Source organism: Melospiza melodia, chromosome 2 (genome assembly GCF_035770615.1).
Source record: "Melospiza melodia melodia isolate bMelMel2 chromosome 2, bMelMel2.pri, whole genome shotgun sequence".
Taxonomy (NCBI): Eukaryota; Metazoa; Chordata; class Aves; order Passeriformes; family Passerellidae; genus Melospiza; species Melospiza melodia.
The window spans coordinates 125,407,601-125,434,983 of NC_086195.1; the positions used below are offsets into that span (position 1 = coordinate 125,407,601).

Here is a 27,383-nt window from a genome sequence, read left to right on the forward strand (position 1 = left end):
AAAATGGGTTTGTGACTCCTGTTCTGCTGTTCACTATGCCAGGAAAGGAGTGACTTTCAGAAGAAGGGCAAAGCAGGAAGGCTGAGGACAGTAAAACTTCCAAATGCTGTCATTATCCAAGAGGGAATAAGAATTCTTTGCTACTTCCTAAATTGCTTTCACAGGAGACTACTGGAATAATGCTATTTCTGGAACCTTGTCTTGTTCTAGATGTTCTTTTACTTTCCATTATTAACATGATCTCTTCCTTTTCCCTTCATCTTACTTTTCACGTTTGTTTCAGCTATTTTTCTCTTTTTTTCCCCATCTCATTTAGATGCCTGTTTTTTTAAATTGTTCTTGCAGACAGAAATCAGAAATATAAAATAAGGTGTCACTGCCTTGATTTAATAACCTTATATGTCTTGTTGTCAGGATTATTCTCTTGGCACCAAAGCTTGGTTAGCAAAGAAAGCTGACAGGTACTTGCTGGTGATACAGCTGTAGTCCTCTTCCAGAGGACAGAAAGGGAATTCTCCTTTTCTTTCATTCATGAGTACTGCCTGAGCCACCAGAGTCAGAGCAATTTCCATCAGTCAGGCCAGTGGAAAGTCTGGTTCAGAAAAATTATTTCTTCAGTTGGAATTGGTAAAGAATGTCCTTAAGTAAAAAAGATTCTCACTTTTTCCTGCTGTTAGAACATACATGTGACTAGTAAAAGGTTTTCAATTGCAACAGAGGGAGAGTAGAAAAATGCTTTACAAGATATGATATGACTTGTACTGCATTAAAGTTTGACTGTGGACTGGTGTCAGGTGAACTGTAGAATCACAGAAAGATCACAGAGTAGCACAAGTTATGGCAGATCTTGCCAAATACTTCCACTGGTCCTATTTTCATGTGTAACTTTACTGAATTTCCCCTGGTGATAAAGAGATTTGCAGCAGATATCTGCATAAGTTTGCTTATTTGTCAAAAGACAAATGTCCTTCAAAATAGCTTAACCAATTTCTGAAATGGTGAGTGGAAAAAAGGTGTTTTCTAATGATTACTTATACCAGTACCTGTTAATTACAGAGCACAGGCTTAACAGCTGATGTGGGCAAGGCTACAGTACATATTTACTTTTCCATCATTTTGGAGCTTTCTGACTATGAAACTCCTGGATTTACAACCATACTACTTTTTATATAATTGTTTGGTTGCCTCCACAGCAATTAAAGCTGCCTCATATTTTTCATTGTAGAAGCCTTTCTTTTAGTTGGAAGTTTCTTAGTCAAGTCTTAACTGTTTGGGTTGACGCTTTCTTGCTTTGCTTTCTGCCTCTGATTAAACAGTTTTGGGAAGCTTTAGTAAAACTGATGTATCTGTATTCAAGAATTGTGTCCAGACAGAAGCTGGAGAGAGGATGAGGTAGTTTTTGCTTTTAGTGCCACAATTTTAATTTCTTTTTCTTTTGAGTGCTTTTCTTTGCTGAGCAAGCCCTCTATAATTAGAACTGGGACCAAAACTTTTACAAAAGGATAGTCCTGGAGTAGAAGAAATACCATTTACTGTCCTTCAGACTCAGGCGGATTTTGATGAGCTATGTTCAGAAAGTACTGGTTTCAAAAAATATTTGTTTCAGTGAACTCAGGCTAGAGGTCATGGGTAAGGAAGTGAATATGGTGAACATACAGATAGTATGAGCCACATACTGGATCAGATGCAAATGACAGAGAACACACCTTAAAAATCAACACACGTGACACAGAGGCCTAGCAGTCCAAGGCAATAAGGAGGATGGGTAAAGGCAGAGCTGATGCCAGCTCCCTGCTTGATGGGCAGTGCTGCAGCTTCCCTCTGGTTTATGTGGGAGGAAAGTTGGGAATTTCTGACTTAGAAGGCTCAAAGTCTGCTAGGTGGACATGAAAAAGCAAAAAACCCAATCAAGTTTCTTTCTCTGGAAAAGCTTGCTAAAACCTCTTATAGCCATTTTATTGCTGATTTTCTTTACCTCTGTTACTGATGAAAATAAGAACCTGGTTACTTTTCCAGTGTAGGTTTTGGAACCCTCAATGCACGTGGCCCCTCTGGTCACCTTAAATGTTGTTGCAGTGTCTGGCTGTTTCTCTCAGGGAACTGGTAAGCAGCTGCTTCTGGTTTCTTCAATAATTTTTAGATTATTTCTGAGAGCACCATTTCTCCATGGTGCACAGGCGGAGTGTGGAAAGGACAGCAGTTACAAATGGCCTAATAAAGTCTGAAGAGCGCTCTGGGATTCATTTGATAAGAGTGGCTGCATAAAGTGAAAGGCTGTTAATTGTGTGGCTGGCTGCCACGTGCAGTTAATCCCCAGCACAAAAGTACAGCAAAATGTGCTCTATGAGCAGTTCTGATCCAGAAATAACTGTGAAGGAAAGAACAGAAGCTCAGGGCTACCTTTGGCTCTGTGATTTACACTGCCCACGAGGATATCTCGCAATGTTGGCTGTGTATTTTTCAGCTTGTTGCCAATCCTCATGCCATCATTGAACCTGATACCGAGGCTGGGACTTTGTAATTCTATCCAGAATGGCTCAGTTCTCCTGGTTCACTTTCCACAGCTCCTGCTTTCGTTTTTCTTCAATTAAACTAGAGGGGAAAACCATATAAGTAGAGTCACACTTCTTCACACTTGTTTGTGTTCCCATGCCTGGGAATCCAGAATGTGAAGTATTCATCCATCTTCTGTTAGGGGGAATTTTGCCTGAAATTTTATACCTCCCTTAGAGGGACTTGCTGCTTCTTGATCTGCATTAACTGGCCCTTGTAACCCAATCTTTTTGTCCTTCTTAAGAGGATAGACTTTGTTCAGTGTGTTCCAAACACACTCCTGCCTATATGGAATTTTGGGACATTTTGCAAGAGGAACAATTCTATAGCTTCATCTCAGATTAATGCCAACCCTCCAGTCTTGGAATTGCAGTAGTGCAGTACTGTAGCTGAAGGCATGGCTGGTGCCTGAAATGCCTAATCATCAATTTCTGTTACTTTGGTTTATAAGTTTCTCTTGTGTACAAATCTGATATACTGAGTTGAGAAGCACGAAGATAGTGGAGACAAGTCTACTGCCTCAAATGCCTTGGAAACATTCTGTGCTTTCTTAAACTGCAGTTTTCCAGGCAGCTGAGTTGATCTCACAACAGTCTCCTGCCACCAAAAAAGCACAGCACCCACACTTTTCCTCCCCTGCTCATCTCCCCCCTGCTCCCGCTGGATGGTCTTCTCCATCCCTGGCAGCAGCCCTGGAATTCATGACTTTGCAGAAAGTGGCAGAAAAACCATCCATGTTTGTTTGGTTTTGTTGTGTTAATTTTCTGCTTCTGTCACAAATTTAATTAGCTAATGGAGAGGTTTAGTGAAAACCAGAGTTGATCCAAAGAAAACAACAGGAGTTTGCCATTTGAATCATGAATGGAGAGAAGGAGTGGAAAGGAGGATCTGCTCCTTCTGTATCTTGTGTAATCACAGCTTCAGCAGTGGGATTAAGTAATTCTTGCTGGTGCCTGCAGAGATCTGGATATTATTCATTATTATTCACTAGTGACAAGCTGTAAGTGTTATGATGTGGATTTGCATGATGTGCCCATGACCAACTCTGCCTCGGGTGAAGGAACTGTGCAAATGCCAGGATATTTGTGACGGTGTGCAGTGAGTTCTACCGGGGTTATTTCAGCTGAGCAGCGTCGGCTTTCTGGAGACACTTTAAGTCTTGGTGAGTAGTCAGTCTATCAAGAAGTAGACTGGCTGCAAATGAATCACTGGAGATAACAACCACCACCTGCACTATACAAAACCTTCACTTCAAAAACCTGTCTCTGTTGTTGACTGGATTGCTGTGCCCTATTTGGGATGTGAATTTCCTGCTGAATCAAAAATATTTAAGATGGCTCTCTCCAGTGATAAATCTTCAAGGCACATTTTGCTTGGTCTCCTTTGAGCAGCAAATTAAATTTTCACTTTTGCCTTCTTCCTGCTCCACTTTTTTTTTTTTTTTTAATTTTAATTATATTTTTGCTCTGGCTTTTGTTCATCACTCAGCGTTGGGCCTACCTTTTTCTGATGGTGTCTGTAGGAACAACTGGCAAAGTCAACAGCAATGACTCACTTAGCAGGATCAACAGCTTTGCTGAGACATAACAGGTTTGCTTCAATTATTTTCTTAAAGTAGGGCAAAGCTTCCCCTTTCTATTTGTTTTTATTCCCTCAGTTATTAAAGTGAAAAACTAATTTAAAGCCATCGTCTCTTCAATAGAGTGTAGGAGGAAAACGACCTGGCATTAGATTTCGTGTGACAGGACAAGCAAATGGCTTTCTGAAGTGTTGATTATACCTTAGGCTGCCTTTTAAATGTGTCCTCACAGAGCAGTTTATCCTTAGCTATGTTTATCACTGGGAAGGAAATTTGATAACTACGTGGAAATAGCGCTGCTGATGTTTCCTTTTGGACTTATAGTCATTTTTGTTGTCAGTTTGTCCCTTTGTTCTCATGATGCAGGACATCTTCTCCAGCAGCAAACAGTTCTCTCTCTCACTGGCAGAAAGTTGGTGTTCCTCCAACTTTGTGTACAGAAGGGATAAAGAAATGATTCTGTTTTTACAAAGGCATAACAAGCAGCCGTGATATATCATGGGTACCCAATGAGGTGTTCAAAATTGCTGTCCCCTTGTCTACTCAGCATACAACAGACACTGATCAGGTAAAGCTCTGTGCTATTGTTGAGAGAACCCTTTTTTGCACCATTTTCATAGTGACACAGGGAGACAAAGCCCTTTGCAATGCTGTGAATTGGACCCTGAAACACTCTCCTGCAACCACAGCCTGCATGATGAGTGCAATTCATCAGTGTAAGCAGAATTTCTATAAGTATTTGTCATCATATTTTCCAGAATCATCATCATAATTTTTGTCTCTAGCAGCCTGCATAAGCTCTAATCAAAAGCTAGGACTGTATGGGACTTATCCAGATTTCTGTGAAGTCAGTGGGATTCTCTCCATTGTCTTTGATGGGCTTTGGACCAAATAGTAACTTTTCCATTGACTTCAGTGAGAAATGGATTAAGTCCAGTTGCAGGCCATTTGGTCCTGCCATTTTTGTCCTGAAGGGACTGAAGGCTGTTGTAAGTAGAGAAGCAACAACTGGGTGGAATGAACAAAGAGAGAGAGGTATGAGGAAGGATAAGCTAGTTCTTTTCATTGTTATCATGATTTTAAGCCTTTTAAAATTTGATTTTAAAATGGAAGATATTAATAATCTCAATTTCTAAAGTTAACTGTGTCAACAGTGGATAAAAATGGAAACAGTCCAGTGGAAGAGAGAGAACCTCTTTGGACATTCTGAGACATTTTCTAATTTGTAAAGAAATGTTACCGTGTTGTTTTTCAAAGAACACATACCCATGCTAAAAGTGTGTTTGTGGGGATTGGGAAGGAATGGGGGAGAGGTGAGGAGAAAAACTTATTTATACAGCTATCTGAGGCCCAACAATCCCTTTTCTGGAAGGGCTGAATTGAAGATAACCAGAGAGAGGAAAGCAAGGAAAGCACAATTTTCATAGCTGGACTTCAACATCTCATCCTCGAAAGGCTCTTGGAACAGAATCACTGAAGGAATAGTCTTGTTTTGAGCATACTAATTCAGTCTTTTCCTTTCTCATCCTTTCCTTCCCCATATTTGATTCTAGACACTCCAAAGTCCTATTCAAAGCAAACAATAAATCCTGCTCATCCAGATCTGACAGTTTTGAGTGGCTAATGTTAGAACAGCAGGTTTCTGGAGGAAATCTGGTGCATCTGCCTTGTTTGCTGGGCTTTGTAACCAAAGCAGGCCAGATGCTGGTCACACTGTAGTATAAGGGTACCTAAAACTGGTGCATTAAGTCATCCCATGACAAAATAACCATGAGGAGAGTGATTGTAAATAAACTGGATACCAGAATATCACAATTTTTTTCTCCCTTCTTTCTACAGGAGTATGGAAATCAGGAGGATGAGAGAGAACCAGTCTCACCTTGAGGTATCAGGACCTGTAGTTCTAAGGAGCATGCCTAAGACTAGTGGGTTCCTGTTGGTGTTTTTGTTGTTAACCTCTGTGTGTGGGGTTATGCAGTGTTTCATTTTCAAAGGAACTTCAGCAATTATTTTTACAGTAATGGGAAAAAAATTAACATCAGCAATTGAACCCACATCCTAATATAGCATGTGAATTTATGCATGAAGAAGAAATGAATTGTTTTGCTAGTGAAATGGTTTTAAGGTGCCTGGGGATTATTATGTCACACAGTGAGATGATAAACAATATTAAGGAAATTAATTCTGAAGTCCTTATATGGGTTATACTCCCATTGCCTGAGGGGCACTGTGTTGGAAATTAAGTCTTTGACAGAGTTTAGCTGCATATATTTTCTATTTTGCTTACATTCAGTTTTGGTGGTTTTTTTTAATTGTTGTTTCCGTTTCGTGAGCAGAGAAAATTAGCTAACAATTTCTTTTCCACTCTCATCTGTTATTAAAAATTTGTCTCTTGGGAGCAGTAAGATTTTGAAGGATAACTGCCAGTCAAGGTTACCCATTGTTATTTCTTGTGCTTTGAATATGTTAACATCCCATTATTCAGTTCTTTGCTCTGTATCTTGGTGATTGTGCTATTCTTGTTATTTGCAATGGTATTTTCTTGGCTGTGCAGAAGTACATCTTAGGAGGCTATTTGAACACTTTAGCACTTGTTAATCTGGAACTCTGATTTCATCAATAATCATAAAGATAAAATAAGTTATTTAATGTTGCCGGGAATGTGCTATTCATAGATCCTGATAGTCCTGTTGTAACAGTCACTTCACTGAGGGGAAAAAAAGGCCCTGAAATTGTGGCCTTCTGCTAGGCTCTTTATTTCCTTTATGAGGAGATGTGAAGGCCCAGTGAAATAGCCAGTGCTATACCTTCAGCTTGTGGCCATGTATTGTTGGGGCACATGTGCCCACTAATGGTTTTGCTGTCTGCATCTGCAACAGAAGTGAAATGTTTTTCCTTTCTCATTGGAAATATCCTTCCATATCATTATGGAAGATCTTTTAATTCCTGTGTTCTGTTTTGTTAGCTGGCAGTAATACTATTAAACACATGATTCATTGTGTTGGCAAAGCCAGACTTGCCCAGAAGAGTAGTGGAAAAGGAAAACACTCCAGAAAGTTCTAAAGCCTGCTGGAGATGCAAAGTCTTCTTTATGCTGGAAAAATGTAGAAAATGCATACAGTCTGGTTACAGTTAGGTTGACACTATGATACAGAAATGACTGTCTAAGAGAAGACAGGCATGTTTCATTAGGCATCCAGCAGAAATAAAAAGACTAGTGTAAGAAAGCACTAGATACTCCTAAATTAAGTCAGGTCTTCCAAAAAGATACTTATTTGGGATGCTGCCAGAGGAGCAAGAATACTGGAAAAGGACTTCTTGTGTTGAAAGTATTCCTAGGTCTCTTCTTATTAGCATTTTAGAACAATCATTAAGAGCACATCGTGGATCTAATAATTCTCAAGGAGTTGGTAGTTTAGCAGCGTGCTAATATTTATCTCCATCTGACCTAAACAGCCATGCAACATATGAGGGAGAAGAATAATCTGTGAGCTGTGTTGGTCTCAGTAAACCCCATGGAAGAAAAGCTGGTAGTGGAGTAGAGCAAGAGAGAATTAAGAGGGGAGGCCACTTTCCCGCAGAGTGGGCTTCTGCAGGGAGTGACACTGGATCAGCTGAAACTATGAATGTCTGTCATGAAATACATTCTCCCTCTCTCACAACTTATACAGGAACTGTTCCAGCTCAGGCAGACTCGGTGATATGTAAAGAATAGAGAAATACTTGTTATTTAAAAAATAAGAGACTGACAAGTCAAAGCAGCAAGGACATCACCAACACAAACCCCCCAGTGTAGGACATGACCAAAGCACTGTCTGAATGCAACAGAAGTCTTTCATGCCTCTTTCTGAAGCACCTTTGTGATGAGCCAAAGCCCAGGCTTGAATCCCTGATAGCAGACTTGTCATGCATACTACCAGGACAGGTTCCTTGCTTTTAGAACTGAGTGAATAATTTACAGCATTGACTGGAATAATGTTTAGCAGTTTCTAACTTTGTCTGCAATTTGCTTGAGCTGCTTGGCTTCCTGTGAAAACACTCAGCTGCTTTTTTTGTGGCAGTCATCTCAGAGGAGGTGGGATCCCAGAAGGAAACTGCTCCCAACCCCAACTGTTTACAGGGGATGATGACAGGGCTCATCTGCATCCTTTCTAGATGCCATCATGTTAAGTAGCTGACTTTTACTGGATAGCAAAACTCAACTTGGCAAACCTGTGAGAGTTTTGGCTGCTGCTGCTAGCTCCTCTGATTCTTCAGGTGCCTTTAATTATCATACTAATAAGTTATTTTAAAAATAACTTTAAGAAGGCATGTAATTTGTAAAAGAGGGTTGTTCCTGTACCAGTCAGTACAAAGTGCCTGTGTGAAGAACAAAATGTGATATTTATGCAAACTCTGATTTTAATTTGTAGATATACAAACTCTTCCAAACTTGAAACAACAAAAGGTGGGTTTAGTAACTAGATTTCTTCTGTAGAATTCATATCAATATAATTTCATTTTCTGGGAATTATTGTGAACAATTTCTGTCTCATTCTTTTATGCACAACAGTAAAAGGTTAAGCCAGGCTTTTATAAGCCCACGTTTATCTCTCTTGCAGCACTTTACAGATGGTTTTGGAGCCATTAAATTTTTTAATTCTATGCGGAATGTTGCAGAGAGGAAATGTATCTTTTGATTTTTTTTGCCCCTGTACCTTTCTTCTATTAAGAAAATAGCAAAATTATTTAGACTGGATGCATTTTCTCCTGGGTTCATAAAAAACACATTGACATTTTTTGTACCTTTGCAGCATGAAGAAAATAATAACTTACCCTAAACATTGCCATCTTTTTAGTGGTCTTCTCCAAGAAGTCTACCTTGTTTTCTTCCTTGCTTCCTATTTCTCCTTTCTCTGTTGCTCTGGTTCTTTTTTTTTTTTTTTTTTTGTGATCTCCTTCAATGCAAAGCCTTCACATCCCCAAGCAGACACCCTGATGTTTTCTCAGAGCGATTTCTGTCTCTCTTGGTAGATGAAAAGCCCGGGCCCCAGGGGGCTGTGCCATTCAGGACAACCTGCCAAAGTGCCCTGCAGCCCCAGGTGCCACAGCTGCAGGTACCTCTGCTCTGGTGGCTGGTGTTCACTGCAGCAAGCCTGTGTTTGTGCCAGGACAAGGCACCAGGACAAGGTGCATTTTCTGGGAAACCAGCATGGGAATTTAGAAGCACCAGCATGACAACACAGAGGCACTTGGAAAGGCCACTCTGGTCACTGGGGACCTTGTTAATCACTGCTTGGTGTGAACCCCATAATAAAAACCAAAATTCTGAACTTTCTAAGCCATCCTTCGCTCAACATGATGGTTATTCTTTCTCTTCTCTTGCACCCAGAAATTAATACTTGTTTTTAATCCAAGAGCAATTGAGTCCTGGCAAATATTTTGTTCTCTATAAATACATTTCTTCACTATTTACCATGGTGCTCTCTAACCTCTAGCCTGCCCTTCATGCATATATGAAGTACACTGCTCTGCACACTGAAAAAAGGAGAGTTCTGTATGAACAGTGGATGCTGAGGGTATTTCAGCTACACTGATATCAGTTCCCTCCTTTAAAAGAGCCACTGTTTAAATATCCATGCTTATAAACAGTAGTGAGCCTCTTGAGGTTAATTCATAAAGAAATTTATTCATTTTAATATTGTCAATTTAGTTAGAAAAATATGTCAAATTCAATTCTCTACCTTATCTTTAACTTTCCTCCACCTGCAAGTCCAAGGAGGAAAGGAAATTTCAAGGAAAGGAAAGGAAATTTCAAGGAAAGGAAAGGAAATTTCAAGGAAAGGAAATTTCAAGGAAATTTCAAGGAAATTTCAAGGAAATTTCAAGGAAATTTCAAGGAAAGGAAATTTCAAGGAAAGGAAATTTCAAGGAAATTTCAAGGAAATTTCAAGGAAATTTCAAGGAAATTTCAAGGAAAGGAAAGGAAAGGAAAGGAAAGGAAAGGAAAGGAAAGGAAAGGAAAGGAAAGGAAAGGAAAGGAAAGGAAAGGAAAGGAAAGGAAAGGAAAGGAAAGGAAAGGAAAGGAAAGGAAAGGAAATTTCAAGGAAAGGAAATTTCAAGGAAATTTCAAGGAAAGGAAATTTCAAGGAAAGGAAAGGAAATTTCAAGGAAAGGAAATTTCAAGGAAATTTCAAGGAAAGGAAATTTCAAGGAAAGGAAATTTCAAGGAAAGGAAAGGAGAGGAAAAAGGAAAGGAAAGGAAAAAGGAAAGGAAAGGAAAAAGGAAAGGAAAAAGAAAAAGGAAAGGAAAAAGGGAAAAGGAAAGGAAAAAGGAAAGGAAAAAGGAAAGGAAAAAGGAAAGGAAAGGAAAAAGGAAAGGAAAGGGAAAAGAAAAGGAAAAAGGAAAGGAAAGGAAAAAGGAAAGGAAAGGAAAGGAAAGGAAAGGAAAGGAAAGGAAAGGAAAGGAAAGGAAAGGAAAGGAAAGGAAAGGAAAGGAAAGGAAAGGAAAGGAAAGGAAAGGAAAGGAAAGGAAAGGAAAGGAAAGGAAAGGAAAGGAAAGGAAAGGAAAGGAAAGGAAAGGAAAGGAAAGGAAAGGAATGGCTCACAGTTAATAAGGCAGACCCAATCTGGAAATCATGAAGAACTATTTCTTGGTATTAAAACTAATTGTATTGTGATACAATTTCTTCCTAAGGTCTCAATGCAGTTGAATCATCACTAAGGCTATTCACTGCTTATGGATTTTGAAGAGGGCACAGTCCTGCATTATTACTGGTTTGAAGCACATGACTAATCAAATACTTTTTCCCTTCTAAATTTGGTGAAAATCATTATGCTACCCTAAATGGACACAAAAGCTATACATACATTTGCTGGATATTCTCAAAACATGTCTCTTCTACCTTATTGCTCATCAGTAGCTTTCACATTAAGAATGAGTAGAGAGATACTGTAGTCCTTTTGGGTAAACATATTCTTTGATGAAGTCTTAAAGAACATGCTCTTTATCAAACTATTTTACCCACCCTTTTCTTGAGTTCTTCATACTTTGCTTAGTCCCATTTTAGCTGAAATAGTTGTTGTCACATGATAGAATTGATAGGTAGGCTTGATGCATCTCTGCAAAATAAAACTGGGCTCTTTAAAATAAAAAAAAAAAAAGTGTGAGTAACACCAATCTGAGTCTTTTCTAAAGCAAAGCCCTGGAGACTTGTGGTATGCTTGTAGCCAGTCACGTGGGGGTTGTCATGGCACCGCTGCTGAGAAAAGGAGCGAATAACTGGTGGTAGCATTTCAAACAATGCATTTAGAAAATAGAAAACAAGAACTGAGTGTCATAGCAATGAGTATTTTATTCATACATTTAATAGATTACCAGTTATGCTTCACAAACCAGCTCTACTTCCCACTGGTGAAGGAAAGACAGTGGTGTAAGCGATTAATAAGATCCCTGGCAGGGGGGTTAGAACCAGCATCTTTGAGGTCCCTTCCAACCCAAACCAATCTATGATTGTGTGATTAATTCATACAAATATGTAAAGGACTGCATAATGGGCTATATTTACTGAGTCTTGAATTGCATGGTACACCTCAGTAATGCTCTGAACAAACCCACAGTGTGGTCTTTTGCTCTGCAATACATTTTTTAGAACATTTATTTCATTGATTAAAAAAGCACTTTTCAGAAGCCAGGGCAAATGTGTTCATACTGAAATAGTTCTGGGGTTTAATAGGCTTTTCACCTTTCTTTATCTGCTTAATATCTGACTGCTAAGAAAAGCAGACAAAACAGACTTCCAAAAGCCATTTATCAAGCTGACTACTGGTTCTCATCCATGGCCACCTTGCCTCTCATTCTTCTTAGGCAGTATTTTGCAGAAAAGTGAACGGGCAAAGATGTTTTACTCAGGCCCTCAAAAATAGGAAAGGTTCTTCTGCTCATTCAAGATCTGCTTAGTCTTCTCCAAAGACGACTTTGAGATCATTTGAGGTTTCTGTCCTCTTGGTATGGAGCACTCTGAAGCTGGGTCTGGCAGACTGCTGAAGAAGTTTGCTTTTTGTTCATGCGTTTTCTTTAGAAGGTCCTTAGTTCCTAAGGAGAAGACTTGAATTACAACTTGCAGCTGCCATGGGTCCTCTAAAACAGGCAGATTAATGCACATTATATAGGAGCACTGGGCAGCAGGGAGGGAACCTTTGGCAGCTAGTACCAAAATTCACTAATGAGAATTGGTCTGTTCAAGGATGAACCAGGGATATTCCTCTTTACTGCAAGGCAGTTTGTACAGGTTGATCTTACACAGTGTTTCATGTGGATGCATGTGGATCCATCACACAACTTCCCAACACAGAGCCAGTGCCAGTGCTCTTTCTAATATGTGTCTTGATTATCTTTTTCATTTCAGTGGTTGAAGTAAGGTTGATTATAGACATTAGTGATTTTATTACACTTGGTGTGAAATGGAGCTTAAACAGCAGAAGCAGACATATAATTAAAATCTTGATACCTACTAATTTTGAGCTGTAAAGCAAACAGTCTTATTTTCAGAGAAATGATGGAAAGGAATTAAAAGTGGTTTTTCCCCCACTGTTTGTGTTCTTAATTTCTTGTTAATATAAAAGAAAGATGTGGCGAATGTCAGTCAAAATAATAAAGAGTACAGAACTAAAGTGTATTTTTTCAAATGCCTATATTGTGCACATAACACAATTGTATTTTGCTCTTGAACAAATAAAAGTGCTTGGCAGGGCCTTGGCCTGGGTCTTTTAAATACTATATGATTAATGATCTGTTATGCACTGATCTGAAGGACATCATTATCTTTTAACTGACTTTGATGAAGCCCTTAAAATATAAGAAAAACATAGACTCTTTAGACTCTTAGACTGATGGAAACATGGCCCAGTAAGAAATGAAATCACCTGGCACAGGTTCCCAGCTGCTTCTCAATTAAATTTTGTGAAGGGAAGTGGCTTTAAACTTCCTCCTTGGATGCCTATTCTCTTTCTACCCTCAGAAACTGTGCATGTATGCATTCTAAACTGGGTTCTGGGGAAACTGGTATTGCTAGGTTTTGTTTTATTTTGACATAAGGAAAGAAAAGCTCAGCAGTTTCAATGGTTGTCTTCATGTTGAGCTACCTAAGGTCCAGCAGGTCTTTCTATCAGAAGATGGTGATGGAAGACAGGACAATAGGTCCAACCTCAGTTCTAACTTCACTTCTAAACTTAGAGCTACAGCAGGAAAATCTGTAGAATGGTGCTTCACTGCTTAGTCTTCTGAAGCATCCTTAAAAAGCTGCAGACTGGACTTGCATGTAATTTCTTAATAGCAAAAGGTACTTGCCAAAGAACAGATGAGAAATGAGCAGATAATGAATGTGAGAATATTTTTATTTTTTTGCAAAAAATGCATTTTTCACTATGTCCTAAGACACAAATGCAGTTAGCTTTCACACACAGCATAGAGAATTGTGCTTTCTGCAGCACAAGAGCAGGGTAGTCAATAACAGACTACTTTGTTAACCTGTTAATCTTGGAGTGTGCTCAGTTTCTCATTGGAGGTCTCAGCACCCTATGGCTCTCATAGGTTTCTGGGTTTGTTTTTTAATTTTGCTTTTGTTTTGGTCTGATTTTTAAGCAAAATAAAATATATAGGCTGTAAGCTCTGCAGGTGGTACTGCTGCTGGAATTTGATTCTTGAGTTACTTCCCACTGTGTTGCAAATTAGTGAGTCACTGCCCTTTCCTCTCCCACCCCCTTTGCCAGCAGAAGAGCTTGGGCTGACTCAGGAGCTGCTAGCTACAGCAACTGCTCATGTTTACTGCCCAGTTACAGAATAAGTTCAAAAATGCTTCTTCTGCCATTGCACCCCCTATAGAGAGCATATGTTTGGAGGTACTGTTGCTCACCACGACCAGAAGTGCCCTTTTCATGTTTTTCATTGCTGTGAACTTGGTATATTTACTAAGAAAATTCAGTGTGGTAAATGTACATTTTCTAAGGCTTTAAAGCTTTCTGTATGTAGGAAGAGGAAAATATGTCCTGAGTTTTTTGGAGTTTTTTTGTTGACAGCTTTCCTGACTATTTTGAATTGTGGCTATTTCTTACTTTATTCTATGAAGTATTTTACACTGACTGACTTTGAACATATGCACAGACTGAGCCACAGGATGAGAGCCACTTGTGGGTGTGTTGAGGATCAAGCCCAGTCTCCCTTCATTCATTGCCTGTCCCTAGATGTGTGTTTCAAGATGCTGAGAGAAGCAAATTATTGTTTGGTCAGTTCAGAATGTTACAGGACAGGATCCTGTGCTGTGACTGACCCTCAAGCACAGCCCCTTATCAGGTAACTCATGAGCAAATCACCCAAGCCAGTAGCTGAAGAGTCCATCTGTACTCAGGGGGATAACAAAAGCAGCTGGAAGCCGTGCTGGGATGAGTGGGATGTGCTCTGCCTGTGCGTGCAGCACACCCTGGGGCTTCCATCAGGAGCTGCCTGCCCTCTGTGAGTGTGAGCAGAGCGTGGCACAAGTGCTGGCAGTGCTGAGTGGTGCAGAGGAGGGGACGTGAGGGCCACAGCCCCCACTGCAGTACAAAAGCACATTGACCAGATGCTTCCTTTAGACTTGACCCCTTCTGGAAGATTTGAGCAAGAATTAATTTTTGGCTGGGGAAAAAAATTTCCCACTTATTGTCTGAGAAATTGAGAGAAGGGAAAGGGGGTGGGTTAGAGAGGAAGAGGAAAGGAAAAACATTGCCATAATCACACAGAGTTCTGTTTATCTATATGTATTTATATCTCCCTACATAATTTAAATCTCTTGGACTATGTTTACTAGAATGAACGATTTCCTTGATCTCCAGAAAAATTGCCAAGAAGACAAGCACTGACAGCCAGTGATCCTGAGGGGTTTTAATGTGGGAGAAGGACACAGAGGGAGAGGACAGGGCAGGACATGACTGAGCTCCTGCCCTGAGGTCTGTTTGCTTGTGCAGCAGCCCTCAGCTCTCTGGGGAGCTGGTCTCACTGCCTGGATGGGTGACACAGGATAGTGACACAGAGGTAGGGCCAGAGCCCTGTTCCCCACCTTTGCCTGAGGAGGGGTCACTTTCTGGGTGATAAGCTCCAGTCCTGGTGCTGGCCATGGAGGAGGCACTTGGGTGGGGTAGGTCCTTGCTGCTGAACAGCTGCCTGTAGCCAGAGGCCAGCATGTGTGGCGACAGAGGGCTAGGTGAATTTTCCTGGCAGCCCATGTTCTCCCAGGTGAGGCTCTGTGTTCAGCCAGGTGTCCCCCTGGGTACAAATGTCACTGCAGCAATGGCAGCAGTGAGGGTGTCAGACTCCTGTGCGCGCAGGCTGGAGGGTGCTGCTGGTTCTTTGGCTGGCAGGTGTTTTACTTCCGGGTATTTCTTTATATCAGACCCTTGCCAAGCTTTACAGGAGTAAATCAGCCAAATTTTCTGCATGAGGCATTGCTAAATCTGTGGCTGGAATGAGGGACACTTACCAGTGCAGGTAAGTGTCCCTCATTGCTGTAGGAGAGGTGTCAGCCTCCTAAGAGCAGTGCAGAGGAGGAAACTCAGGAGCCTGAAGCACAACGACCTCCTAAGAACAGACACAGCAGGGGTGAAGCAACAAAGGCTTTCAACTGAAAGCAAATGCTGACAGAAACATTGTTCTGGATGCATGGCCTGTGGCCAGTGCTCCTGGAGGGAATGCTGGACACTGCAGTGGGACATGGTGCTCCTGCATGCCTGGCCCTTCCCCTGCTCAGGAGGCATGTGGTAGTACATGCCCATGATAATTCTTGCTGTGGTGTGGCTCAGTGTTTTAGATTTTTTTATATTGCTTTCAGGACTATAAACAGCTGGTTGCTTTATATAGGCTAAAAAAAGTTAGTGGAGAAAATGAGGAATTAATTAGAATTTTATTAGGTCCTGCAATGTGTATTCTTGTTTCTTTCTCCACTCCATCCCACAGACCTGAATAACCTTCAAAAATAATTTCATTTGATTCTTTCTCATTTTTTTATTCTTTCTTTTCCCTTTTATTCTCCTTTTTTGACCTCAAAAATATTGAAAGGTATGCAGAGAAAGACACAGTTCCCTGAATGCAAGAACCATCTAAACACTAACTCTGGGCTGATGTTCTAAACCTGCTGGGCAAGCAAAAATTGGTTGCTTAAGCCTGTGTTTGATTTGTTTAATAAAAAAAGGTCTGGCTCTCTAATATAGTGGCACCTGTGTCATTCCTCCCTGCTGCCTTGGGGAGACCTGCCAATTGCAAATCACACCAATACAATTAGTCCTGTCACCAGCCAGTGGACACAATGAGACAAGAACTGCTCGTCGTACCTGTGTGTCCTGCTGCTGCTCTGCACAAGGGAGGGAGGGAGTCCAGTCCTGCACTGCTGCCTTTGGATTCACCCTCTGGCTTACTTGGACTAATCATTCTGCTTTGCTGGCACGGAGGAAGCAAGTTACAAGGTTCTGGCTCTCTGAAGAATATCACATACAAACACTGTCCCTTTTTTTTTGAGCAACAGAAGATGTCTTGAATGGGCAGGTTTGTTGTCCTTTGAGGGTTTTATGGGCCACCATAAAGCCAGAGTGGTCAATCTCTTTGAATGAGGCTTGAAGACAATGTGAGGATGGTGCAGGGGGACCTGCAATCATGCCATTTCTAGCAGAGTGCAAAGCCAGCTATGCCAGCCTGAGATGGGATTAGCTGCTTGCACTAGTTTCAGACTATATATCTTGCCTTCTGGTCAGACACAGGCAGATAATGCCATTTTCACTAGCAAATTATTTCTGTTCATGTTAAGGCTTCTCTGTGGATGCTCACAAATATCCGTCTTTGGCAAACCAAACTCTCCCAGTGGGTGCAAGAGGAATAAACTCCTGGGTACAAGGAATATATTTTTGCTCTTTGATATTTCCATTTGGTCTGTGAGTGACCAGACCTTCCATCTGCGGAACTTAGTTGCATTATCACAGCTATTTCCAGCAGGTGGCAGATGATAATCATGCTAGTAACCCAATCTGGGTACAAAGGATGTGTTTTCCAGGCTGTTTATTCAGATATTGACTTAAATCTAGACATTATCTAGTGGCTATAAATGTTTCCGAAAGCAATAAACGAAGATTGTGTAATTGGAGCCCATTAGTAGTTACCCATGATAATATGTAATTAAATACTTGGGTATCAAGTGTGGTATGATTTTTCATTTTAAATTCAGCCTTGATTTTTTTTTTAATCTCCCAAATCAGAGAAATTGCTTCTTTCCAAGAACCTCAAATAACCATCTGGCTAATTGTGTTTCATGGTATAAGATTATCTTTGCTCATCAACTGTGATGGGATAGAGCTCCTCCATGTAGTCATGCCTGGGTAGTTAACTGATGCTTCAAAGAATTATGTGTTAAAATATAGTGACAAACGGTGCTCTATTGCCCTTCCTGTGTAGCTTCTCACTGAGAGAGCTGCTCTGCCTGATTGTTACTACTGACTGAAGGAGGTTTTATTCAGATTAGCAGTCCTTAATTAGGACCAGATTTTGCTCCTTTTGCTCTTGTTGGTAGTCACTCACCACATGAGTAATCCCAGTGTGTTCAATGGGAGCTATTCACCGCACAGAGAGGGTGGCATTTGCAAGTTGACCTTCCAGTGTTGGCTTCAATGGGCTATTTGAGCAAAGGAAGACCACAGGACCTGACCCATACTGAACGCCTGACTGCATGGAAAAGTCTGGTCAAGGCTTACAGCAGCATGTGGGACAGCTGTGTGCCCCTGCTTGTGGGTGAGTGATGCCAGACTTCACCAAGTCAATGTGAACTTCACAGCATCTGTCTTACAGGAGTCACTTATAGCACAAAACTGGAACACATCTCAGAGGCAGAGAAGTGTTTGTTTAATGTGTGTTTTGGGGTGGATGTTTGTAATATAATCCCAATGGCTTTCCTCTGGGAAAAGGAAAGGCTACACAATCCCCTGGGATGGATAAGAGGGAGAAGAAGGGGTGAAAGCTCTCCTTGCAGTCCCCTCAAAAGAGACATTACTGGTGCTGCCAAACTGAGGGGGGTTGAAATTCTGCCTTGGAGGTGGAGAGTAAGGATGGAGTCATAGTTTGTCAAATTAATTCTCATAAAGAACAGAGAAGACTGCAGATGAGCTGATGACTTAAAAGCAAAGGAGATATGAAAATGATGACTATGGCTGCCAATATGCAATGGCTCATGAAATATGGTTGTTTATATGCATGTTTGCATATATTTATTATAACCATACATATATACCATATAACCATTTATAATCATTATAACCATTATTTATAACCATATATTTATTATAAGCAGAAGTGTTCAGTATTTTTAAAACACTAGGAGGTCCTATTGCTGTTCATTTTTTCTTTCTCAATATTATTTGCTGTTTTCACAAAAGGTTAATGTGGAAGATGTGAGAATAGATGCATACTTTTTAAAATGCAGGAAAATTCACCATATTTCATTCTTGTACATAATCACTGGGGTTTTTAGTGTTTTGTTTTGGTTTTATTTTTGTTTTTCTGTAAGATCTTATTGCAGTTTTATTACATTATAATCTTTTAGGGGAGGATAAAGGGATTTATTCTTTCATAGGAAAGCAAAGTTTATAAGCTCAAGTAAAGTAGATATGGCCAAGAACACAAAGCTCTTGCAAGTTTAACCAGAAAGTATTTAATGTTGGTGAACTTCATTGGAATCCTGAATGTTATGAACTTGCTGCTGAAATGACTTGAATTTTAACATAGATATATATTTTAGGAGAGAACTAGACTGACAGATTTTTAGAAGTGAGGAACAAGAATTAAAGAATTAAAAGAGCAAAAAAAGAAAAAGTTTTAAAAACCCCCCATATATCATGAAAGTTAGCTGTATTGTCTTGGCTATTGTAACAACCAGTTCTTACTGGCCCCCTTTTCCTGTAATTAAAGCCATTTTTCTTTTCCCCCTTCTGGCCTCTTCCTGGCCCCATGTTCCAGCAACAAGCAGCAAAAATGTGGGATTTTTTGAAGGTAACTAGTAAGAAAAACAGGTAGACATGCTTTACTTCCTGTACTCTGGGGTCACAGGGGAGATCTTTCCTTTCTTTAAGTGTAGTAACTGCACTGCAATCCCCGGTTTTCCTGATTCTGAAGCACAGGTCTATTTTTATCCAGTGTGTGAGTGTGCCGTGCATGCATATGTACTGGTACATACACAGAGCTCAGTAACAGCCACTTCAGTAGTATCTGCTCTTTCCCATGTTTCTCCTTCAATTAGACTTTGTCACTTCTGTATTACTGTGAAATCTGTCCTTTCTCGTCACTGTTGCTGACATTTTGCTAATTAAAGGTTTCTTCTTCTTATCATTCTCTTTCTCTTCTTGTTTTATTTAGTGTAATGGCCAGAGTGTTTTTCTGCCAGACCAACCATACAAGCAGTTTCACTACTGTTTCATCATTCCTCTGGAGTACATCAGATGTGAACTCTTAGCCTGGGGAGCCACAGGTAATCACAGACTCAGTCTTAATTTCCTACTTGCATAGTATATTTCTGCCATATCTCACTATGCATGGAGACTGAAGGAAGGACTGCAGATTTTCCTGACCAGTTGGTTGGCTCTAGGACTTCAGGAGCAAAAATACCCAGCTACTTTTGCTGTCTTCCTGTGAGAGGGATCACTGCAAGGTCTGAATTTACCACTCAGACAGGGAATAGGATGCAGAGGCTCTAACAAAGACTTCTTTACTTCTCCACTCACTTTGCCGGGGATAAATGTTTATTGGATCACCCGAGTCAGCACAGTTGTCATATCATGCAGCATCTCGACATGGATAGTAGCTGCCTTTAGGCCTGGTACAGATATTATTAGTCAAAACTGTCTATGTCTTCCTAGAATTCAATTACAATATCTTAGTCATCAGATCACAGTCTTGCTTTTTATAACAGTGATATTTCCTTAGATTTGTCTTAAATATGTTGTTCCTTCACATAAATATAGGTAGCAGCTTTGTGCTACCCTGGGGATAGAAGGTTCATTTTTTGTTAGTTTCTTGCATAATGCAAAAGGAGATTAGAGAGCTTCTTATATTCTGTTTCCTCCCAAGAGAAAGCTATCATGTAGATCAAGAGAGGAAATGATTTCCTTGCTTGGCACAAATGAGTCACAGAAAATGACCTTCTTTGTAGTCTAATTTAGATTCAAGAATCCTCTGAAGAGCTGATAATATAAACCCATATGGCTTGGATGAAGAAAGTTGGGATAGACATTGTCACTAACAGACTCATCCACATCTTAAAAAGCAGTATTTCACTTTGCCTAGATTTTTTTGATGAGCCTGCTGCAGCTGCATACCTCATGTTGCCTGCACAAGTTATGTGTAATATGCACACGCATATGTGATGCTGCTGCTGAGGTTTCATTTCAGCAATGGACAAACTGAAAAAGCAGCACACACTCCTTGGCTGTTTTTTATACTATGTTTAACATCTTTAAAAATACATATTCATATGAATTTTGAAACAGTACTTGCATTTATATTGTTGGAGTCTATAACATCTGGAGACAAGTTTATTACAGAGGAAGCAGCAAGCTTTCAGCTGTATGTCAAGAAAACAAGATCTGACAGAAAATAAACTAGCACACTGGTACACAGAAGCTTCAGCAGAGAAGATCTGGTGGGAAACCAGAAGCACAACTGGACAGCACAGAGCTGCAAGCAGCCATTTGTAGATTTTCATGTGAGGAATATTAATTTATTCCACAGCAAAACTTCCAAGAAGGTGCCAGCTTTTTTCCCTATTTTTTCTTGCTATTCACTGGTTTTTTTTATTTACTAATTTTCTGTGTGTTTTGATGATTTTAAATGTTGGTCTGGTTCAATTGTTGCTAATTGATTCTGTAGGCATCTTGGTAGTTTCTGTTATGCTTAAGTGTGGAAGTTGGTTGTGCTCCTCTACATTTCACAGGAAAGGCTGGCTTTATGGTTAAATTTTGCCATACTTTTCCTGGACATATCTGTGCTCTTGACAAAGCTAGGCCATCCTGAAAATGGCCTGGAAGTGTAGCCATGGGCAGACATGCATTCCTGAAGCTGCCCAGTACGCCACTGTGCCCTAACCACACCTTTGGACTGAGATGCTTTCTGATCAGGTGGCTTATGATGCTGGGTGAAGGATTTCCAAGTGTCATGGCTTATGGGCCTCTTGTTTTTCACCAAATACAAAGGGGAGTCATGACAGTGTAGTTTTTTTAGCCAACAAATGTGTTACACCACACACCCCTGTGAGCCCAGCGTTAGCACAGGGTGAGGTTGCAAGCAACACTTGAGGTTAGGGCGTGGGAGAAAATCTGCACCTTAGATTACAAGGTGACTGTATGCTGGGTGAAATGACATTAGATTTAAGATGGTGGGCTCTGACTGTAAATTTGGGTGCACATCAAGGGGTGGGGAATTTATGTAGAGCTTGATTTTTCTGAACATACAAAGACTCTATTATAGGTAGGTATGTTCTTTCATTTTCTGGGCATAAAGGATACAGATAGAAATGCCATGACTATCTGGAAAGAACACAATGGCAAATTGGGAAGGATAGCCTGTTCAGTATCTGCTGAGAACAGCTCTTACAGCAGCAAATGCTGGGAAGAGAATTGAAAAATTGATTTTTTAAAAAATTACTATTTTGGGGTCAACTTTCTGCAGATAAGAAGAGCTTCCAACACAGAAACGAGGCCAGCTGAAGTCCTTATGTAGCAAACACAGAAGTAAAATATTTTATTAAAGATGTCCCTAATATTTAAAGGAATCAGGTTTCCTCCTGATGCTGTTGAGGAAGATTTAAAAGATTCTAAGCACAGGATATCTTTGCTTATAGCTGAACATGATCCACTTGCTTATAGTTGTAATTCTTCATTTGTGCCTATGTACAGCATTGTTGCTTGCCATTTTTCTTCAGTGAGATGGCCCAGTGGACTTGCATTTATTTTGTATCAATATCTTCAAGGAATGTGCATGTGTGGTGAAAGTGCAAAAGCGACAGACTTTGTATATTTCTTTTTATACCTCAGCATGTATACCCCAAAATTGTTTGTTTGTCATATCCATCATCTGAGAGGCAACATCAGGTTAGCTGGTCTGAGAAAATGTCTTCTTAAAATGTGAGCTCTCTGATCAGAGTTCTTGTAATTTCTGTTCAGACTGCTGCTTGTGTTGCCTCTTGTCCAGTTGGAAGGTGAGACAAGAAGAGGGGAATCAGAATTATTGTAACAATTGAAATTTGGGTCATGGTGCAGAAAATGCTAAAGGCTATTAGGGCAGGAGCACTGTAGGTATCACGGGGGATGTGAAGGACCAGCAGGCAGAGGAGCTGAAGTGTGGCTGGGAGTGAGCTGAGAACATTACAAAGAAAAGATGGCACATGGTGGAATGAGTATAATGAGGTTGCAGAGGACATATTACAGTGAGGAAAAAGGAAGTACAGCATGGGTGTTGGTAAATGGAAGCCTGTACTTTGTTAAATCTCTTTGGAGTCTTGTGCTGTAAAAGTATTTTTATCAAATTACATATGTCACTTGGCTATGCAGACAAGGAAGACACAGTAAGTCAGGCAGCTCCTAGAGATAACTCACTGCTTCCTTTTTTGGCTGTGAGCTTGCCAGCTTCCTTCAGTTAGACCCATACCTGTGTTGGAAATCTCAGATGCCTCAGGCTTTCCTACAAGCTGACTTCCTCTGCTATTGTAGCCCCTTCCCAACTTTTCATTTGCTCTTCTGCATTTCAATACCTCACCTTTTGTTTTTGGTAATAAAGGACATTTATTTTATGTTCTACCTTCCATGATTCAAGCACTGATGGATTGCCCAACTGTTTTCATCAGGCCTTCAAGCACCTCTTTGGTACAGACTTCATACTGCCTGTGACTGATTTGCCTTCTCATTTCTTCTTCATTACTAGCTTTTTAATATATGTATAGATTGTCCTCAGTGAGTTTGCCTTTCTATCACTCCTGAAATTAGAGCTAGAATAGAAAAGTATTTTTTTTAATTGCAGGCTTGAGAAAGGGCATTTTTTTTTGTGCTTATCAGACGTGTTGGACTGTGATGTGCCTGGGCTGTTCTGCATAGGGATGTTCCAAGCCTCTTGAGGGATATTGTGACTGCACCAAAGGTGATTTGATTTCTTAGTTTTTGAAATAATCTGCAGACCTCCATTGAACCTTGTGCTCTGCTTTTGCCAGACCTTTGGGGAGGCGTATTTCAATTACTGACTTTACAAGACCCAAAGTTTGGCACTGAACGCTGACACAGGTCCTATTTCTTGCTGTTTAATGTGTAATCACGCAAGTCTGAAATCTGATTTCCCTGCTCTCCCCGTGCAATCAGGTAGAGCCAGCTTTGCCGCTGATCAAATGGAGCCAGGAAGACAGACCGGCCTGCTCCCAGCGCCCGAACGGGTTTGTTTATTTAATACGGGACCTTTTGCTCGCTAATGAATGGCTTTCAACCTGGAGCATCGCTACAGCCCTCTCTTTATGGCTGTGTGGGAAAGAGAACTTGCACATCCCTCCCTCTCTCTCGCCCTCTCTCGCCATGACGCCAAGGGTTGCTGCCGGCGGCTGGTCCGGGCCGGCACCGGAGCGGGGCACGGGGCTGGTGAGCCCCTGCCGGGCCGCGCTGTGCCTGGGCCGGGCCGTGCCGTGCCGGGCCGTGCTGCGGGGGGCGGCCGCGCTCCAGCTGTTGCCGCGCTCCGCGCTCCCCCGCGCTCCCCCCGCCCCGCCGGGCAGCGAGCCAATGAGCGCCGCGGCCGCCGCCCCGCCGGCCAATGAGGGGGCGGCGGCGGGGCGGGCGCTGCCAGCCCGCGGGGGGGGAGGCGGGCGCTGCGCTGCGCTGGGCTGCGCGGCCGCTCCGTGCCTCGCTCGCTGCAGCCCGGTCGTGGTGCGTCCCGAGCCGTCCCGCCGTTCTCCCTCCTTCCCGTCTGCCGGAGCATCTCTCCCGCCTCCTGCCCGCTCCCCGCGCCTCCTCCGCGGCGGCGGGGCTCCAGCACTGCTGAGCGTCAGGCGCAGCGGCGGCGGCAGCACCATGGCGGTGGAGGAAGAGGGTCTGCGGGTCTTCCAGAGCGTCAGGATTAAAATCGGTGAGTGCGCGGGGCAGCGGGCAGGGAGCTCCGCTGGAGCGGAGGGCGGCGAGGCGCCGAGGCCCCTTCGCGCTGCCCTGGCTCTGCGTCCCGCCCGGGGAGCGCTGGAGGCGGCGGGGCGGGCGGTGCCCGCGGCCGGGGGGCTCCGCGGGGCCGTGCGGGGCGGGCGGCCGGTGCCTGGGAGGCGGCCGGTGCCGCGGGGACGGGCGGGCAGCGCCGTGCGTCCGGCAGGCGAGCGGCGCCGGCAGCAGTCCGGGCAGCGCAGGGAGTTCGGCCGATTTCGCGGGTTTTGGTTTTTTGGGTTTTTTTGGGGGGTTTTTTTTAGAGTGTTTTTTTTCTTTTCTTTTCTTCTTTTTTTTTTTTTTTTCTTTTTCATTTTTGCTGCTAAGCTGCGCTGTAAAAGTTTGAAGGCGGCCCTCGGGTCTCAGCGCTGTGTGTCCCTGGCAGGGCTGCTGTGCAGCCGGCCCAAAAGCGGCTGCGTGCAGGAGCTGCCGTGTCAGCCCCTGCCCTCGGCCAGGGGGACAGGCAGGGGCTGCTGTCGCTTCCTCACGGCTTCCTCCGGCTCGCGCTTTTGGACATTCGCTCTTCTTCTTGTGTTGAGCGAGTTCCAAACCACATTATTAGAAAGTAAGCGACAGATGTCAGCGAGCGGATTAAACTCTCCCTCGTCGAGTTCTGAGTGTGCCGGCTGGGAGGGAAATCCCTCGTTTCCGTAAGACAATCGGTCCCTCATGCCGAGCGAGCGGCTCTCCTGCCCGGGATGGGGCGCGGGGGCTGCGAGCTCCCGGGGAAGCGGCGGCGTTCAGCGCCGGGCTCGCAGCGGTGGGTACCGCCGGCGTGTGGCTTCCTAATAAAGCTCTTGAAAAAATATTCCTTTGCGTTTCCCTGCTTTCGGAAACAAATTTGCAGCCTCCAATTGGCGTGTTGGATGAAACTGAAACGTGAGATTACGTAGAAAATCTCATTATTGTACAGTGGCGTTAGCATTTCAAAGAGACCATTGCTAGGATCGTTTCCTCGTTAATTGTCAACAGGTAGTTTAGTGACAGCAGTTTTTATGAATTAAAATATTATCATATAAACTAAAAATTAAATGTTCGTTTTATTTTCTCGTATACATCCAGAAAAGAGATTCAGTAAGCCTACAGAGTATGGACGGAGACTTGCTCTCTGTCTCTTTTCAAAGAGGGGAGGGGAATTAAAAAAATGTCTTTTCCCAAGGGAGAAATCCGGACACCATGCGAGTGAAGATATTGCAAGTTGTTTCCATCTGTGATTTTTTAGTAAAAGGGCTAAGAACGCATCCCGCGTATAGGATGATGACTTGTGGCTAAGCTGTTTGTGTTTGATCGGCTGGGGTTTTTTTTGAGTAGAAAACAGTGATGATCTTATACCTGAATGATTGAAGTCACGAGAGTGTGGGAATTCCTTTGCACTGTTGAGGGGATCGAATACAATAACAGCTGCAAAAGTCTTGAGATGAAGCTCATTATGTGGCGGACTAAAGTTAATCCTGCTGCTGACTCCAGCTGTCGGCGCGGAGCACTTGATTCCTGTAGAACCGCAGCAAGGATCCCCGCTGTTTTTTAGGCTGGATGGCGAGCGGAAAAGCCGCGAGCATCCCGGCGCTTGGCTTGGCCGGTGCCGCCGGAGCGGAAGGTGATTCCCGGAGCAGGGGAGGACAATGCCCGCCGCCGTGCCGCCGCCGCCCACCAGGGGGCGCAGCCGAGCGCGCCCCGCAGCCCCGCCGCCTTCGGCCGCTCGTGTTCCCGAGTCACACTCCTCTCTGTAGCTGACCGTCTCTTGGGAAATTTTCACAAAAATAGGAAGTGGCGGGATTGCTTTGATGGGTTGAGGAAGTATTCCTAATGAGACTGGCCTTGTAAAGCAATCCTCATCTTCTAGAATTTGTACATGGAGCTTGTAGGCTCCCTACAGAAGGTCCTGTGAGTGGATCTAAGGGAGGTCACAGACTCACGGAGCTGGCAGGGCGGGAGGGGATCGCTGGATGTCATCCTCTGCAAACCCCCTGCCAAGGCATGGGTTATCCAGCATGGGTTATACAGCAAAGTGCCCGGCTGGTTTTTGAGTGTCTCCAGAGAGGGAGACTCCATGACCTTTCTGGACAACATGTTCCAGTGCTCTGCCACCCTCAGTGACACCAAAACTTTAAGGAATTTAAGGATTTTAAAGGAGCTGAGGTTTTAGTTAGAGATAAGCTTTATTAGAGTTAATCAAAATAAATGGGTAGGCCTTGATGAAGTTAAGAGTTAGTAGCTAACTAATAATTGATTGCTTGCCAACATAATGTTTGGTTAGCTGAGTTTATAATGAAGACTATAAAAACTGATAAATAGCTTTTAGGAACATAAGACAATTGTAGGCCTCCTCTGTTCTGAAACCAATTGAAGACAGGGAATGGGAATTCTACCAAGGGTTCATTTGTCATGTTTGCATTGAAAAGGTAGAAAGGTGAGAATGAGGAAGACTTCATTTACTTCCTCATTTTGGGTCCCCTCCCCGTGAAAGGGACCACCGACCCATTTCAAGGAACAAACTATGCATGCTTAATTATTTTGAACTGATTACCATACAAACGGGCAATGAGATGTTCCAAAGTTATGAATATGCATTTGTATTTTGGGTATTCAATACTTGTGTAGATAAAAGGACTCTGTAATCACCTGTAAATTGCAGTGTGTATTTGGGAGCTGTCCCACATGCTGCCCAGCGTTTCAATAAACATACACTTCCTAACTTTAAACTATTAGAGAGTCTTTGTCCGTCACAGTTGGATATCGGTACTAGATCAGTATCCATATTTTTAATAAATCATCAGCGTAAAGAAGGTCTTCATGTTGAGGTGGAACTTAACTGTGTTTCTATTTTTGGCCATTCCTCCTGATCCTGTTGCTGGGCACCCCTGAAAAGATGGTGAACATTGGAGTGACACTGCTTTTTTCAGCTATTCCCAATAGTACATTTCTTTTAGCAGCTCCCATTCATGGGTGTCTTGTAGTTTTCTCTCATTTCTAGTGACAGGAGGCTTTAATCTTTCAATGAATGGGTTAAGAGAAGAAAACTTATTTGAGGGCAAAAAAGGATTGTCATTTT

At 42.3% G+C, this 27,383-nt stretch overlaps 1 protein-coding gene across 4 annotated transcripts in view; it reads left to right on the forward strand.

The window, feature by feature from the left end:
- RASA3 (RAS p21 protein activator 3) overlaps positions 1 to 27,383 on the forward strand; it is a 171,347-nt gene that overhangs the window by 17,993 nt on the left and 125,971 nt on the right. Inside the window, exon 1 of one of the 4 annotated variants that reach the window (XM_063149890.1) lies at positions 19,549 to 19,644. The exons of 2 other annotated variants lie outside the window; for them this stretch is intronic. Coding sequence is in view for 1 of the 2 variants with exons in the window: in XM_063149887.1 (XP_063005957.1) it covers positions 24,215 to 24,269 (55 nt within the window). In the remaining variant the exon portion in view is untranslated. Of the gene's footprint in view, positions 1 to 19,548; positions 19,645 to 24,085; positions 24,270 to 27,383 lie in introns of those variants that run through there. One more of the 4 variants, XM_063149887.1, reaches the window with a different exon arrangement.